This window comes from Pan paniscus, chromosome 13, assembly GCF_029289425.2.
Source record: "Pan paniscus chromosome 13, NHGRI_mPanPan1-v2.0_pri, whole genome shotgun sequence".
NCBI classification, from domain to species: domain Eukaryota; kingdom Metazoa; phylum Chordata; class Mammalia; order Primates; family Hominidae; genus Pan; species Pan paniscus.
In genome coordinates this window covers 82,225,697-82,242,479 of record NC_073262.2, presented here as the reverse complement: position 1 = coordinate 82,242,479, position 16,783 = coordinate 82,225,697, and the positions used below count along the sequence as shown (strand labels likewise).

The 16,783-nt window shown below is 37.8% G+C and overlaps 1 protein-coding gene across 8 annotated transcripts in view; it reads left to right on the top strand.

The window, feature by feature from the left end:
* Nucleotides 1-16,783, top strand: part of ZNF385B (zinc finger protein 385B) — a 421,128-nt gene that overhangs the window by 267,396 nt on the left and 136,949 nt on the right. Inside the window, exons 1-2 of one of the 8 annotated variants that reach the window (XM_055108825.1) lie at nt 12,172-12,243; nt 14,054-14,146. The exons of 4 other annotated variants lie outside the window; for them this stretch is intronic. In XM_055108825.1, the coding sequence (XP_054964800.1) occupies nt 14,140-14,146 (7 nt within the window). In that variant the 5' untranslated portion in view covers nt 12,172-12,243; nt 14,054-14,139. Of the gene's footprint in view, nt 1-12,171; nt 12,244-14,053; nt 14,147-16,783 lie in introns of those variants that run through there. 3 more of the 8 variants (XM_055108827.1, XM_055108829.1, XM_055108826.1) reach the window with 3 other exon arrangements.

The following is a 16,783-nucleotide window of genomic DNA, read 5'->3' as shown; positions in this document are numbered from 1 at the left end:
CTTCATCCTAAAGAATCTAATATAAAAAAAGCACTTTACTAACCACAAACTAGTTTGTAACAGGGTATACTGTAATTACCGTGGCAATTATATTAGACATCTTTTTTTTTTTCCTTGCTAACTTGGAATTATTTCAAGATTTTCTCCTTGGACTGACATTTTCAAATCTTGAGCTCTAGTGAAGATGATTTTTACTTCTTCACATTGTGAAAGTTGAATTAATCTTTTCAGAGAGTTTTTCATATGGTTAATTTTTGGTATTGGGACACTTCAACTTAGAATTTGAACTTCAAACCAAGAAAAAAAGACTTCTGGGGCAATAATATTATTTATCTTTCTTTTTCTGACTGTAAGACATGAACATAATATATATTTCATATCAACCTCATAAAACATTCCAATGTTCCCAGGCCACATTAAAATGCAAAATAAGATGGTATTATATAACTTGTATCAATAGGACCCATGAATAATTGGCACAAAGATATCTGTGCGTATGTCGTGTGATAAGCTCAGATGGAGTGACTACAAGAAAGGTGGATGGAAGGAACATGAAAGACTAATGAAATCATAATTTCAAGAGTAAAGCTACTGACTGTGAAGGATACAGATTAACTTTGTATATGCAGTCATTGACATATTAAGTTATGCCTATATCCAAACTTAGGTGTCAACATAGTACATTTTATATGTAAAAAACAGTCAAAGTAATATATACATCCTAGACTTTGGCTACCACTAAACTGTATTAAAGTGTTGCTGTACCTTTTAAGACAAAATGATGCAGTAAACTCACCATAAAAATATAAAACCCAGATTTGTGGCTGTTAAAAAAATAACCACCAAGGGAAGTAGAACTTTTCTGAAGATATGAATTAGGTACCTGAAGTGGCGTGCTGCCATAACAAATAGCTAAAAATGTAAGAAATCAGAAAGTGGATAGAGGCTGGAACAATTTAGAGGAGCATGATAGAAAAATCCTTGATTGCTTTGAACAGACTCTTAGTAGAAATATGGACATTAAAGACTCTGCTGGTAGGGGCTCAGTAAGATATGGGAAACAAATTATTGGGAACTGAAAGAATGGAGATAGATCCTTGTTACATAGTGGCAAAAAGGCTTAGTGGAATTGTCTCCTTCAGTTATGTGGAAAAGAGAACCTGTGAAAGATGAGTAAGGATATCTAGCTAAGGAAATTTTCAAGCAAAGTGTTGAAAATGTGGCCTGCTCAGAGTTTTGCTCTTTTACTACCATTTTACTCTTGCTGCTTAGAGTAAAATGTCAGAGAGATAAATTGGGGTAAACTATTAAACAAAAAGAAACTCAGTCTTGACAATTTGAGATATTATCAGTCTATTCAGATGACAAAAGATGGTAAAAGTAAGAGATTGCTTCTGAAAGTGTGGCATAGGAAAAAGAAAAGCCAAGGATGTGGTTGTACAACTCTTTGCTGAAACTTTGAAAGATCAAAAGATTAGAGTGTTTGGCCCTAAGACACTAAAGTTGTGCCTAATAGATACCAACTTAGAGGGCTTCAGTAAACCTTAAGAATGTTGCCCTCAGCCATCTCAACAGAAGCCAACGATAGAGGAAGTCTCAAAAAGATTTGTAGATGTGGCCTCAGTCTGATAGAGAACATCTCTGTGTCATCCACAAGAGACTCACTAAGTTTTTGAGAAAATTATATCAGCAGAAAACTGCCAGCTTGGACTGAAAGGAACAGGGAGACTACAAAGTGAAAAAAGGCTGTTAGATACCAAAATTCCACTTGCAGAAAGCAGGCTGATAAAACTACTTAGTTTCAAACTACTGTTCAAAAAAGATGAATGACTCAGCAAGCAGAACCAGTAGTCCAGGGGAAAGAATTGAGAGCCTGTAAGTAAGAGTCTATCCTGTTCAACGCCTGTGACACCCTAAGCAGAGAATCCAGTCACTTCCACTCAGACTTCTAACCTACAGAACTATGAGGTAATAAATGGGTATTGTTCCAAGCCACTGATTTTTTCTTGAGTAATTTGTTATGCAGCAATAGAAACCTATTAGAGATATTAAAAGTCCATCCACTAAAGATTTTGAAGAATTTAGTAGAGAAAATAGTAGTTCCTTGAAATTTTTATATATACCCACTCCTAAATTGTTTACAAAATGCTTGCTCTGAAAACAATTTTTTTAAATGCTGTATTCTGTAGATGGTTTCTATGAAGTTATAAATGCACATATTCCTGGATTCAGGAACTCACCAGTTATTTTCTTTTTCTTTTTTTTTTAGACAGGGTCTCACTCTGTTGCTCAGGCTGGAGTGCGGAGTGCAATGGTGCGATAACGTGCCTAATGTGCTTGTGGTTCCAGCTACTTGGGGGTGGGTTGCGCTTTGGTATGCAGATCACTGGAGCCCAGGAGGTCAAGATTGCAGTGAGCTGTGATCATACCACTTCACTCCAGCCTGGGCAACAGAGTGAGACCCTGTCTCTGGAAGAAAAAAAAAAAAGAATATCTGGGATGGCTGAAAAACAACCTTTAGCTTGAGTTTCTAGATATGACTTCTAAAGCCCTGTCAGAGAACTGGGCTGCTCAAAGAGCTGCAGCTGCTGCCACCATTAGGAAGCATCACCACCCTGCACCTCTGCCACAGCCCACAGCATTACAGCCAGATCTTAGGCCCATGTGACCTAATTTAGCATTCCTGAATGATGGAACCCAAATCATCCATGGGAGAACATATAGGAAATGTAGTTTTTAAGCTTTACAGGAAGAAACATTAGAAGAAAGTTGGCATAGTTGTTGAATAATCCATAAGTATCTCCCACAGGAACATAATGATTTAAATTAAAAAGGCCTTAGAAAGCCATTTCATTGAGGAAGGCAAAATTTTTCATTTTGGAAGTAGTAATAAAAAGATCAGATACCCTATGGATGATTTTTTTCCTTTGAATCTTCCTAGTTTCAGATCTTCATTAATTCTTTTAAGTGATAGTTTTCATTTTTTTCACTATAAATTTCCTATTGGGTGATTAATAGTAAAGTAAATAAAGATAAAAGATTATTTTTATTGGCATTTATCTTATGCCTACATAAAATTTGCTTTATCATATTATCACAGGTCTACAAAGTCTTTTTCTAGTCGTTTCTAACTTAAGTTCACTAGCTGCACATGGGCACATGTGCCTGTACCCAGCTACTCAGAATGCTGAGGTGGAGGGATTGCTTAAGTCCAGGAGGTTGAGCCTGCAGTAAACCATGATTAGGCCACTGCACTCCAGCTGGGGTGAAAGAATGAGACCTTGTCTAAAAAAAACAAAACAGAAAAAAAAAAAAAAAGAGTTTACCTATATCAACTGAGACAATGGCTTGGTATCATGGTTTGAATAAGATATTGTTGTCCTGAGATGAGAGTCCTACTTACTTACAAGCATATTTTGGCACTGAGCCTCCTCTTTATCTGAACTGGCTTCAAAAATACTAGTGTCAAAAATAACATCAGCTTATAATGGGCTTACAGCAGTGATGGTAGTTTTAGTAACTGAGTCAACCTTAGGCCAAGTGCCATTTGCTGGCTCAAGTCATATGTTAGGGTATTATTTTCTGTGACTTACAATCAGAACATTGGGGCTTAGATGTAGGTAGTCACAAAGAAGAGTAGAAATCAGTAGTGGTGAACAGTCTCTTCCCTGCTGTAACATACGCAAAAAAGTAGGTATATTATAAAGTGAATGATGATGAGTTGGCCATGACTAAATTAGCATACTGCCATTTGAGAGCACTGGACCATTTTCAGTAGCTTTGAGTACTGTTCATTAATGAAACTTGATGGAATTAACCACTTCTTATTCTAATGTTTATTTAGATGTATTTGTGTGACTGCCAAATTAAGTTGAAGTTACAACTGCTTTATAACAATAACAAAATACTAATCTAAACGAACTACTAATCTATACTACTAGGCTAAGAGCTAAAAGGAAAGCAAGAACAAGCTGAAAACAAATAATTGGGGGAGTGAAGTGAATTTTTTTAACTTTTGCCCTCCCTTAGTAACTGATCTTGCTTTCTTTGGTCTTCTGTTTCTTTTTGCCTGCTTTTCTTTTACAAAGTTGAAAGAAGTCTGCCTGATCTTCCCTCCCCTATTCCCTTTCTCATCTTGACTTATATGCCCTGGAAATGAAAATTGTAATTGGGAGAAGGGGACTACTGCATGTGTACACTCTTGACAGGAGAAAGATTATGAAGGGGGATGGCTATAACTAAGGTGACCATTTAGCTTGATTTTTCTTGGGGCCTTCCTGGCCTATGACTATTAATAAGCATCCCCTTTCATTCTCTAAACTTTCCTGGTTTGGATAATAAATTACATCGTCACCCTAGTTATAACTTAGATGAGTTAAAGGATGGTATAGACAAGCATAAGAACTTTCTCTAAAAATGTTGACAGTAGTTGACATTTTGGTAGAACCAGGCTTAGCTAGTCTCTTGTTAATAACCATAAGGACAGAATTGCTTTTCTTGATACTTGAGTATCTGTGTACTCTTCAGAACTATGTTATCTTTTGGGGGTGTTTTAAAGTATTTAAGTAATTGTTCTACGCATGAAAATTGAACTACTCAGCATTCTTGTACATGTATAATAAATGAGAGGATATGTTCAATTTAGTAATTTAAGAAAAATAATCCTAGTGAGAATTCTTATTTGAAATTGTATTTCAGAAATATAAATGGAGATTTCATCAAATGTATTCCTTGTGGCTTTTTAAAAAATAAGTTGTTCAAGAATACCATTGTTGCTAATAATTTTTGGTAAGGAAAAAGTATTGAAATGGAAAACTGAATATTTGGAATGTTCAGCAAACAGAATAACAATTAATAATGTCTTTTTCAGAAACTTTAATATTTTTTTCATTTACAATTTCTGAATGTTATTTTTTGTTTTATTTCAGTGTTTATTATAGTTTTTCAAAAAAATGTTTCTTCCCTCAATCCAGGTTTTGCTATCATTCCCGTTGACAGCAAGTAATCCATTTTTATCATAATTGAAGGCAATCTTAATGTTTGGGGAGAATTCTATTCAATCCTGGGGAAGTTATTTCCTTTGTCTTCCCTTTGAACAGTAACTTTTTATGGTGCGTTGGATAGATAAAGCTCACTGCAGAAGTTTAGGTTTTAGAATCCCCAAGTAGGTTGTAACAGACCATATTCCCATATGAAAATTGACATTCCCTTATAATGTACTTAATATAAGCTCGTAGAGACTTTTGAGAATCCATTGGGGCCTGCTCTCAATAACAAAAAAGACACAGAGAAATAAAGTATATGAGGATTAGAGTTGCCAAAAACCTTCCATGAGCAGTTTAGACATATGGCCTTCCATTAGAACTAACATACTTCCGTTTAATTTATTTTAATCTTGTTAATAATTAACATAATGCAACAACCCCATATGGACCATGAAACAATTGAACATAATTCCAAAGAAGTTTTCATATTAAATTCTTTTCTGTAAAAAAAATAGTGTCCAAACATCTTACGGTATACTTTTCTTCAGTGTTCTTCCCAATTACTAAGTATTAGCACTTTCCTAGGGTAGAATTTGCTGTGAGTTCCTGCTGTGGTAAAGATGACATGGAGTTAATCACAGTGTCATGCTTTCATTCTCAGTTTTTTAGTGGGGTGTACTTATTACCAAAGGAAAGCCTTCTACGAAAATAGTAGAGCCCATGTTATGATTGAATTGTGTATTTTAGCCATCCAGCTAACTGAGGCTATTAAATTACAGTGGTCAGTGCTATACTTATGAGTTATAAAAATGGCATTTAAGTTATTTAAATGAACAGGTTTTTTTTTTTCCAAATAGACTTTATATTTGCCTGCTTGAACATCCAGAGGAAGAGGGTGTAGAGAGCTCTTAACTGCACCACTGCTGAGAGAGCAACGTGTTTTCTGGAAGACAGTGTAAAGGGGTAGAAGAGCAGGGAAAGAGAATCTGCCAGTCTTGAGATTTGTCTCAGTGTTTAGAGGATTCGTAGCTATTTATTCTTCATAAATGGAACATGTGCAGGTTTAGTGGTGTAACTTTTGAAAAGATATTGTTTCTGCCTAATTTGTAATCACAAGATACCTAATTATATTGCTGTTAACAACACCTCATTTTCACACTATGGACTATATAGGGCATGCTCTGGGCCTGTTTTTCACTAAGGAAAAAGAAAATGAGCTGCTACTTGAAGTCACTGGGGCAGAAGGATCCCTGGGGTCCAAGTGGTCTTACAGAATGGCCCTGGAGGGAAACTCAAGATTCAACCTACAGCTCTGACACTTGATAAATCACAGAAAGGTTCTGCCTGAGCCTCAGTTTATCTATTAATGAGGACAGTCCACACATTCCATCATATCCAATTTATGGGGGAAAAAAAGAGAGAATCTAATGTTAGCTAAGCAAAGTATAAACCAAGCAGAGAGAGAAAGTTCAGTGGCTTTACTCTCTACCCTGAAGCCTCACCAAGTACTGAGGTCACCATTTGGACTGAACAGTTTTGAGGTGCTTTTAAATTAGCCCTGTTTAGAAAAGATTAAGTTAAAATTTCATCAGCAAAGAACAGCTTTCTAGAGATGAACATTAAGCAAAGTCATTTAAGAAAAGCAGTATTAGCCAGGCCAACTCCTGCCTCCCACTGGGTTCTGTAATACTGCTTGGGAGTCATATACCCAAAGCCCTTTCATTGCTGTCTGTATTTCCTTGGTCAATAAGGTATATATTCTATTCAAAGTAAGACATGTTCTAATATAAATATTCCCATTTTTCCTTAATCTAAGAACTACTGGAAAGCTGAAAAAAAAAGTTTTGAAACCACACTATACAGATAATATAGAAAGAACAGAGGGAACGTTTGTAATCATATGAAAATAATAGGAAATATACAATTAAAAGAAGTTTAAAAATAACATAAAATAATTTTCTATTATTACAAAGAAACTTTCTAGGGGTTTGAATTGTGTGTGTGTGTGTGTGTGTGTGTGTGTGTGTAAATGAACCATGAACCACTCTGGGACTAAGATACTTTATCTTTGTAACAGGTAGTGAATAATTAGAAAATCCCAAACATCCCATTAAACCTTAACTTTCTAGGACTGTTGGTACTATAGTCATTATAAGTAAATGTAGGTCAGTGTATTAGTTCATTTTCATACTGCTATAAAGATACTACCTGAGACTGGATAATTATAAAGGAAAGAGTTTTAATTGACTCAGTTCCACATGGTGGGGGAAGCCTCAGGAAACTTACAATCATGGTGGAAGGCAAGGGGTGTGTAAGGGACATCTTACATGGCAGCAGGAGAGAGAGAGAGCGCGCAAAGGAAACTGCCACTTTTAAGCAATCAGATCTCCTGAGAACTCCCTATCATGAGAACAGCATGGGGGAAACCACCCCCATGATCCAATCGCCTCCCACAAGGTCCCTCCCTTGACACATAGGGATTAAAATTCAAGATGAGATTTGGGTGAGGATGCAGAGCCAAACCATATCAGTCAGGTAAAAACATTTATCTCAAGGGGAAGCTGAAATAACCAAATGATATTTGTGTAGCATTAAACACGTAAAATTCTCAGGAGTGCAGAAAAAGAATCTAAAATGGAGAAATAAAGAAATAAAGCCACAAATTAGTGAATAGTAGTATATTCTGGATGGTAAAATAATGGTAACAACAGTCACAGGTAAAATAGGCAAAATGGCACAGGTAGAAGTACCAGTTGCCAGGCATTGGGCTTAAACCCCATGTATACATTGTCTCATTTAATCCCATGAAACAAATTCTAACATAACCCATCTCACAAATGAGAGATCAGAGACACAAAGAGGTTCACTCCCTTGCCTAAGCTGTCTGAAGTTGAGGAAGTTTAGTTCAAGTCCCAGTGGTCTGACTCCAGGGTATGTGCCCTCTCTTGTTCAATGCTGATAACCCTATAAGATGAGCACAACCCACTGAGGTAAATAATGGTTTCCCCATTACAGGGAATGGCAGCAGAAGATCAGAGAAGTTAGGTGACTTCTCCAGGGTCACATACAGACCCCACACAATAGCAGAGATGTTAACCCAGGCCTTTTTAAACATGTACTTTCTGCTATGCCGTGCTAAATTTTTTCCCATTGTCATTTTTATCACTTTGGTGACGGTTTAATGAATACAGAATTGGATATCTGACTATAATTAGATCTGCCTCACAAAAGAAAAATTAGCAGATCAACAGTAGGTTTCAGACTAGTAATAAGCATTCACATCACAATAACATCCTCTTTTCAAGTTGGCCCAATACATAGCTTTCCATAAGACATGCACAGTGGGACTTTTCACAAACCTGCTTGTATCCAGTGACTAAACTGATGGTGTCTCATTGACATTTTTCCTTTTAATCATAGAGCTAGTGAGGTAAAGTGAGACTTGGTTAATTATTTTAAAACTCTGGGACCCTCTAAGATAGTCACATATTAGGCTCAGCATCAGTGGGTATATACAAATAGGAAATAGGCATGTAATCTAGGCTTTTACTGGGGTAAGAGAGAGCTACCATTTCTTTCCCCTTCTCTGCACGACAGGTAAGAGCTGTGGATTAAAGAAATCTTCACACTACTTCTCAACTAGCCCACTTTAAAAATAAATTCATCCCTCCCTTTTCTAAGACTTCTTTTGTTCTCCTCTTTGGTGTTCTTCTTTCCCTATGGAATACATGTGTCTGGGCACCCCTACCTGGTTTGGACTTGATGGGATAATGGACAGGAAGCTGGATCATTCAGTCTCTGGCTCTCTGCTGATACAAGCAGAAACTGAGCCAGTTAGACCAGAGTTAAGCCTCCTATTCATTTCATGTATGCCATTGAGCAGCTAGAGAGTAATGATGATTTTTATTCCCTCCTGGCATTAAGTCTGAGAGGCAAACTGACAAGTAACAAGAAAATTCAAAATTAAAGCTGACATACCTTCCTTAATTCTTCCCAAGGTGCTTGGGTATGATTATTATTTAATGCTTCTTTGTCACTGAAAAGATATAGGGTACCAGTTAACTCATGAAACAGTTTCAGATAATAGAAATTGGCCTGAAAACTAAGACCAAAATGTGAAAAATACCACAGAGGCAAGAGGTTTCAGGTCAGGTGGAAGCAGGTTTCTGAAATCCTAACATGTAGACTGTTGCAGAGCTCTCTCTACAGTGCTGGGCAGCATTTTGCAAGAGTTCTTGTTTTTTGTGACATTTGCCTTCTGTGTATAGCCGCTAAAGCTCAGCCCTATTGTATCATCACATTTTCCTTTTCAGACTCACCACCATTGATGGTGGGTCAGAAACATCATCCACATACACAAAGGTCAGTGCATTGTAACATTTGAAGATGGAAAAGAAAAGAATCTTCAGTCACTAGGCAGGCTGACCTCAGGGCTGTCAAGCAAATTATGGCAGTCCGGGATGTCTGCTCAGAGGATCACTGTGGTGTGGCATATGATAAATGAGTGGTTTTCATGGCCTCGGGCTCCTTCCCAGGAGAGAGAGTCTAAGTTGGAAAATGATTTTAGCAATCATGGTGGGTAAGTGTGACAGAACTCAAATACCACCCCCTTTCTCCCTGCTTGCATGGGGAATGGCAGGACTGAGTCTTAACTTCTAGCATGTTCAATAAAAGATGAGAAAAATAATCTTCCCTATTCATTCCCCCTCTTTGAGATAAAAGTTTGCCCAGGCAGAATAGCGTTTTTTTAATATCAGAAGTTTTGCTCATTAAGAGAGAAGGGGGAGGCCGAGGCGGGCGGATCACGAGGTCAGGAGATTGAGACCATGCTCGCTAACACGGTGAAACGCCGTCTCTGCTAAAAATACAAAAAATTAGCCGGGCGTGGTGGTGGGCGCCTGTATTCCCAGCTACTCGGGAGGCTGAGGCAGGAGAATGGCGTGAACCCAGGAAGCGGAGCTTGCAGTGAGCCGAGATGGTGCCACTGCACTCCAGCCTGGGCGACAGAGCGAGACTCTGTCTTGGGGGGAAAAAAAATAAAAGAGAGAAGGGCCTGCCAAATGCTTGCCTTTCCGATGGAGGTTAGAAACTGGCATTGATAAATGGCCCTCATTTTTTCACCTCACCTCAGTATGTCAGGTCTTTGTATTCAAGTGCTATCAACTCCTAAAGGAATATGAAAGACCATTTTATCTTTTGAGAGACCCTAAGCATGGGGCAAGTTTGTTTTATTTCACAGATTAAAGAACGGGACTTATTATTAGGAGAAAATAGAAGTTAAATGTTCATAGTACCCTTGATCTTCTTATGAACAGAAGACTTGAAACAAGCCTGGGCTTGGAGGGAATTTTTTAAATCTTCTCTTTTTTCCTGTGCTTCTGGGAGTGATGTTTAAGTTCTGCCATCTGTAGGACATGTGCATTTTAAACCTCTTTTACTTAGAGCTTCAGCTTTTTGGGAAAGTTTTTGTTTATGGTACCTAAACAACAGAAATTAGCCTCCATCTGAGATAGTCTCTGCATTATTAAAATGCAGCTTGTTGTGCAGTGTTTTAATGGGCTCTTTAAGGTCTTTACATATTAATGTTATATACCAAGAACTATTAAAACATTCCAAATAAAACAGATTCATCAGTTAAGTGCTCTGTTTTACTGTGGTCATGAATGAAAAGGACAAACTAGTTATTGTCATGGTCACTTAAAAAATTGTAATCTATTCCAAAGACAGTTTTCTCATAAAAAGCCACTTAGTCACATAATTCTGGGGAAGTCTTAGAGGGTTTATTACTCTCTCATTTTTATTCATATGTTTTAGAAGCCAAATAAATTAAAACAATTTAACCTATTATAGGTTATTTTATGAAATATTTAGAGTAACTTCTTAATCTGAGACAAGTATTTCTTCTGCCAACAAGAATGTGGTAACATATTAGTTTGTCTTCAGCTGGTATGTATTTAAAGATTTTGAAGGCCTTTAAAAATACCTAAGTGCTAATTGGTAAGGTCAACCAGGTGGAAGGGAGTGGGGAGTAGGGAGGAAGGTGAATATAAAGTAAAATTAGACATAATTTTTTTTGTTTGTTTTTTTGAGATGGAGTCTCACTCTGTTGCCCAGGCTGGAGTGCAATGGCATGATCTCGGCTCACTACAACCTCCACCTCCCAGGTTCAAGCAGTTCTTCTGCCTCAGCCTCCTGAGTAGCTGGGACTACAGGCACGTGCCACCATGCCCGGCTAATTTTTTTGTATTTTTAGTAGAGACAGGGTTTCACCATGTTGATCAGGCTGGTCTCAAACTCCTGACCTCGTGATCTGCCTGCCTCGGCCTCCCAGAGTGCTGGGATTACAGGCATGAGCCACCATGCCCAGCCAATAATACATCATTTTAAAATGATCTAGCTCACTGTTTCTTTCAACCAAAAAAGAGTAATAGCTCCTCATTAAATATTTACTTAAATATTTCACATTAAAACCTTCTTGAACCAAGTTGGCAACCTACAGAGCTGGGCCCTGGGTGCCCTCCTTTTAAGTCAATGGGGTGGTAGCCGAATATAACACAAGAGCTGTAAGTCAGGCAACAGCTACAGCTTCTATTCTTCACTTAGCCACTCATTAGATGAGTGACCTTAGGCGAGTCATTTAGCTTCTTTCGGGCTTTGTTTCCTTATTGGTAATAATAGAGGCTTAGACTAAATTCCTTTAAACAGATACTACAGGGCTGCTGATATGCCATGTTTTGGTGAGACATAAAAATGTAAAAAGCAGCCCCTGTCTTCAAGGAAGTGACAGTTTAATAGAAAAGACATCTATAAAAACAAATGCATGCAAAAAAGTGGTTTCGAGACTGTTACATAAATTTGTACTATGTACATTGGGGGCACCAGAAGAAAAGTTGTCAATCCTATCTGGGTTTAGGTGAGAGAGATGAAATTCACAAAGACTTAACAGATGAAATGCTTGAACTGAGTTTGAATGCCACTACCCAGATGAACATGGGGATGGAAACTATAAGAGCACCCATCTATAGAAGTGAGTCAGCATAAAGCCCCAGGACCTAACAGTGGTCCTTTATGGCTGGAATATAAGTATAAGATAAAATATGCAAAGGATCATTGGAACAAATGGAAAAGTCTTTCTGTGACATAAGGATTCCAGAATTTGTGAGATGCTATGACAGGGTTCTAAGTAGAATTTGTGAACTGTTCGTATATGTGTTCTAGAGAGATCATTCTTGCAAAGTATGGCAAAGGCTTGGCAAAGGTGAGCAAGGAAACCATTCAGGAGGCTATTACAGAGGTACATGGAAGAGATGATAAAGGTCACAGTAGTAGCCATCCAGTAGAAGGAACAGAACTATAAGATGTGAGGAAAGTGATTCCTATCAAATCACTGATTAAATGAGGGTTGAGGGAAGAGGAGGAAAGTCTGTAACATCCTTTCAGTTTTCATCTCCCATGAGTCAATTATTCCAAGGCTGTTAGATTACATACTGAAACCTCTCAATTCAAGGAAGGATTTTCATAAACACACTTAATGGAAATATATTTTTAGATCTTGACAGATATAATGGCATATTGTTTTGAATTCATTGCTTTTCAACTATTGGAGTCATTCTCTTTTTAAAGGGAGCCCTATAATCGTAGTGCAGAATGAGTCAGGTATTAAAGTTAATTTGTCATTTAGAAGACATACCGTAGGCAAGTAAATAGGTACTATAAAGACACCCTGAATCATGTGGTGCTCTGTTAAAAGGCAAAAACAATCCATTGGTGCTTACATTCAGAAATTCCATGAGGTAGGTCAATATAAATACCCAGGAGACTCTGAGAGCCAGAAACAAGAGCAGCCTCTAAACAGTATCCACATAACCTGAAGACAGAACTCATGCTAATGTTTTCCTTTTTTACTCTGGGCACATTTGTTACTTATCCTACCATAAGCACTGTCTTTACATCATTCCATTACTTTCTGCCAAATGTCTTCAAGGTATCTCTCTTTTATCCCATGCCATTGCCATTGATTCCAGCCCACTCTAAGCTGGCTGCCACCCAGAACATACCAATAAGGTACTTCTGGCAAAGGTCACCAATGTCTTCCTAATTTCCAAATCCAGTGGATGTGTGTCACTCCTCATCTTACTTGACCTTTATGCTATGTTATGAAACTCTCCTCATTTGCTCTCTGTGTGTGACATCAGGACTGCCCTGATTTTCCTTCACTTCTGTCTCCCTTGTCACTGTCAGGTCCATGGGCTCCTCTTTCAAACACTACACTCTCCCTGGGTCATTTCATTTATACATATGGCATCTATATATAGGTGGTGTTCATTCTTCTGGCCTGAGTCATGCCCCTATGTTTCAGAAATGGAAATCTAACTGTCTTTTGGACATCTACACCTGGTTGTCCCTCAGGCAACTCAAATTCAACATATCCAAAACTGAACCCCTTCTTTCTTCTCCTCTGCATTCCTCGGTAGGCATATGTAGGTTTTCCTACTTACCTCATGCATACTTCCCCACTCCATGCCTTCTAAGCCACCTTTAGTCCTCCAGATATGTTGTACTCATTATAAACTCTGAGTCTTTGCACATGCTCAGAGGCCTTCCTGATACACATATGAAATATATATTTTCTTCATCTGGCTGAATTTTATGGAACTTTCAAGCCTTTGTGAAGGTGTTGCCTCCTTCAGAAAACTTTCCTGCCCCTAGACTCATGTTGTTCAATGCCCGTCTTTCTTTTGTCATTTTATAGTATTTTATACTGCATTGCAGCAGTTCTCAGTGGCTTAGGGAGTAAGAGGATAGGTGGTAGGAGGATGATTTTGCCCCCCCCCGACCCCGCCAGGGACTTTTGACAATGTCTGGAGATATTTTTTGTTATAACGAGGGGTTAGGATGCTAGTGGCATCTAGTAGGTAGAGGCCAGGGATGCTGCCTACATCCCTATAATATTCTACAGTGCATAGCACCCCACAACACTGAATTATTCACTTCAAAATGTCATTAATGCCAAGGTTGAAAAACTCTGCTCTAATGTAATTACCTACTTATTTTTCTGTTTCTCCCAGTAGACTATAAGCTTTTGGAAAACAGGGACTATGTCTTCTTCAACAATGTGTACACAACAAGTAGCAGGTTGTTTGGCATATGGCAGATGCTCGGTAAATATGAATGTATAAACTGAGTGGATATGTTGATGGATGGTTTGAATGGTTTTTCATTCTGGCCCAGAGAGAAAATGTATAATTTATATGTGGACTGAGGGCAGTAAGATCTGAGGTTTCACTCCTGAAATGGCCCTGCTGCCAGTTCCACTGTTTGAGATGCTGATCATGGGGATAGTAGGAAGACTGAAACTATGGATGTGTGTCTCTATTTTGTTGTCTATTTAAGTATATATAATTGTATTTATTTAGATATTTACCTGTATTACTTGCTGAGTGAGGTATAACTATGTACATGTTTGTATCCATTGCTAGTAACCACTAATAGGTCTGAGTACCTATTATATGCAAAATATTTTAGCATGCTGTTATGGGAAAACAAAGTTTAGTTTAAATTCTGGCTTAGTTTCAAAACTGAGCCATATAACCCTAAGCAAGAATCTTAGCCTCACTAATCTTCAGTATTCTCAACTAATAAGCATAGAGTTGTTTTGATGATTACATAAATGAAAATATATAAAGTACTTAATATATAGCAAGTCCTCAATAAATGTTACTTCCTTCTGCCTCTTCTCCAAACGCTCTATATTAGTTAGAAATTGCATTTGACACAGAAGCACAGCCCTGATAATAATGGCTTAAATTGATACTTTATTTTTCTCCCACATAAAAGAAGTCTGGAGGTCTGAAATACAGGATTGGTTTGATGACTCCTCAGAGTCATTAAGAAATCCCAGCCCTTTTTAGCCTCAACATTTTACTATGCCTAAAGTGTGACCGTGGTACTCAAAATGCCTGTCACGTCTATGTGGCAAGCAGCAGACTATAGGACAGGGTGAAGAAGGTCATGCCTCCTCTCTTTGAAAGAACCTTCCAGTGGATCACCTGAGGTCAGGAGTTCGAGACCAGCCTGACCAACTTGGTGACACCCCGTCTCTACTAAAAATGCAAAATTAGCCAGGCGAGATGGCTCATGCCTGTAATCCCAGATAATCAGCAGGCTGAGGTAGGAGAATCGCTTGAACCCAGGAGGCAGAGGTTGCAGTGAACTGAGACTGCATGATTGCACTCCAGCCTGGGCAATAACAGCAAAACTCCATCTCAAAAAACAACACCACCACCAAAAAATATTGGTTTCTTAATGACAAAACTACCATGATAACATAAGATGTTGACATTAGCAGAAATGAGGTAAGGAGTATATGAGAACCCTCTGTTTACTATCTTTGTAATTTGTCTATAAATTTAAAATTATTCCAAATTACAAAGTTTATTTTTAAAATGCAAATTACTGGCACACATTGAAAACTTGTTAATTTTTGTAGGGCATTATCTATAGTGGATGCATTTGAGTATAATCTCCATGTGTGTAGGGACTTTGTCTAACTTGTTCCTTGATGTCTCCTCAAGAACTAAAGGAGTACCTAAGGATAATACCGGGGAACAGAGCACACACTCAAAAAACCCCCTCTGATCTGTTTCTGAGTTATCGTGCATGCTCAGTGTATTATTCTATAAATTGTTATAGCATCCTGACTAGCAGCTCTCCATTTCATAGTCCAGGAGAATCAGCATACTTTTTCTCCATAATTTTCCTAATGGAACATTTTATGAAATATAAGTCCTGGAGGAGCTGGTAACCAACTGCTAGACACTTTATTAGAAAAATAAGGGTTTGTAGCACTAATGCTAATCTAAGGAAATTAAAGTCTTTTTATAATCCTGTGAGATTAATAGATCAGGGGTTGAAAACTGCACAGTTCTAATTTTCTATAAATTAGTCTTTTCTCTCTATTAGTGTAAAAAATATCTAATGAGAAAAGTACTTGATTTAAAAACCAGCCTCACCACTTACCACCGAAGTGGTTATGAGGAAGTTTTAAAATCTCTCTAAGCCTAAATTTGCTAGCAAAATTGGAGTAGTGAGACTTTACAAGGCATATGTACAGTCCTCTATTAATGAAAATACAGGATAGTTTACTATAACAAGAGCACAGTAATAAAGTGGTTTTCATAAGACAGAGGCTTGTTTCTGTCTCACCTAACAATTCAGAAATGGTATTACAGCTTATTGGGAGCCCAGTCTACTCCATGTTGTTGCTTAGGCACTTCTGGTGTGCAATTATTTTTTACAGGCTTAACTCACTACCACTTCCACATTCCAGATTACAGGAAGAAAAAAGGAGGAAACACACCTTTCTAAGGGCATGACCTGGAAGTTATCACTTCTACTCATATCCCATTGGCCAGAACCCAGTCATGTGGTCCCAGCTAGCTGCAAGGAATTCTGGGAAATGCTTTCTTTATCTGGGAAGCAATTTGCTGAGCTCATACTTCTGATATTTTGGAGATTGGAAAGACAACTAGCAGTGCCTACCATAAGTACCTAGAGTAGTGCCTTACATGGAATAAATGCTCAGCAAATGACACTCTCATTAAATCATCTGGAAGATAATTAGTGTGAAAGGAATAGGTAAGGAGAAACGTTTTACCAACTATGACTTTTAAATCACTCAGAATTAAAGATAGACCTTCCTAGGAAACTATGTTTGCATTTGAAAATTTGCTCATCTTCTTGTAAATTAAAACACAGCTTTACAAAAAATAAGATCTTCTATTCAGCCTGAGGAAAAT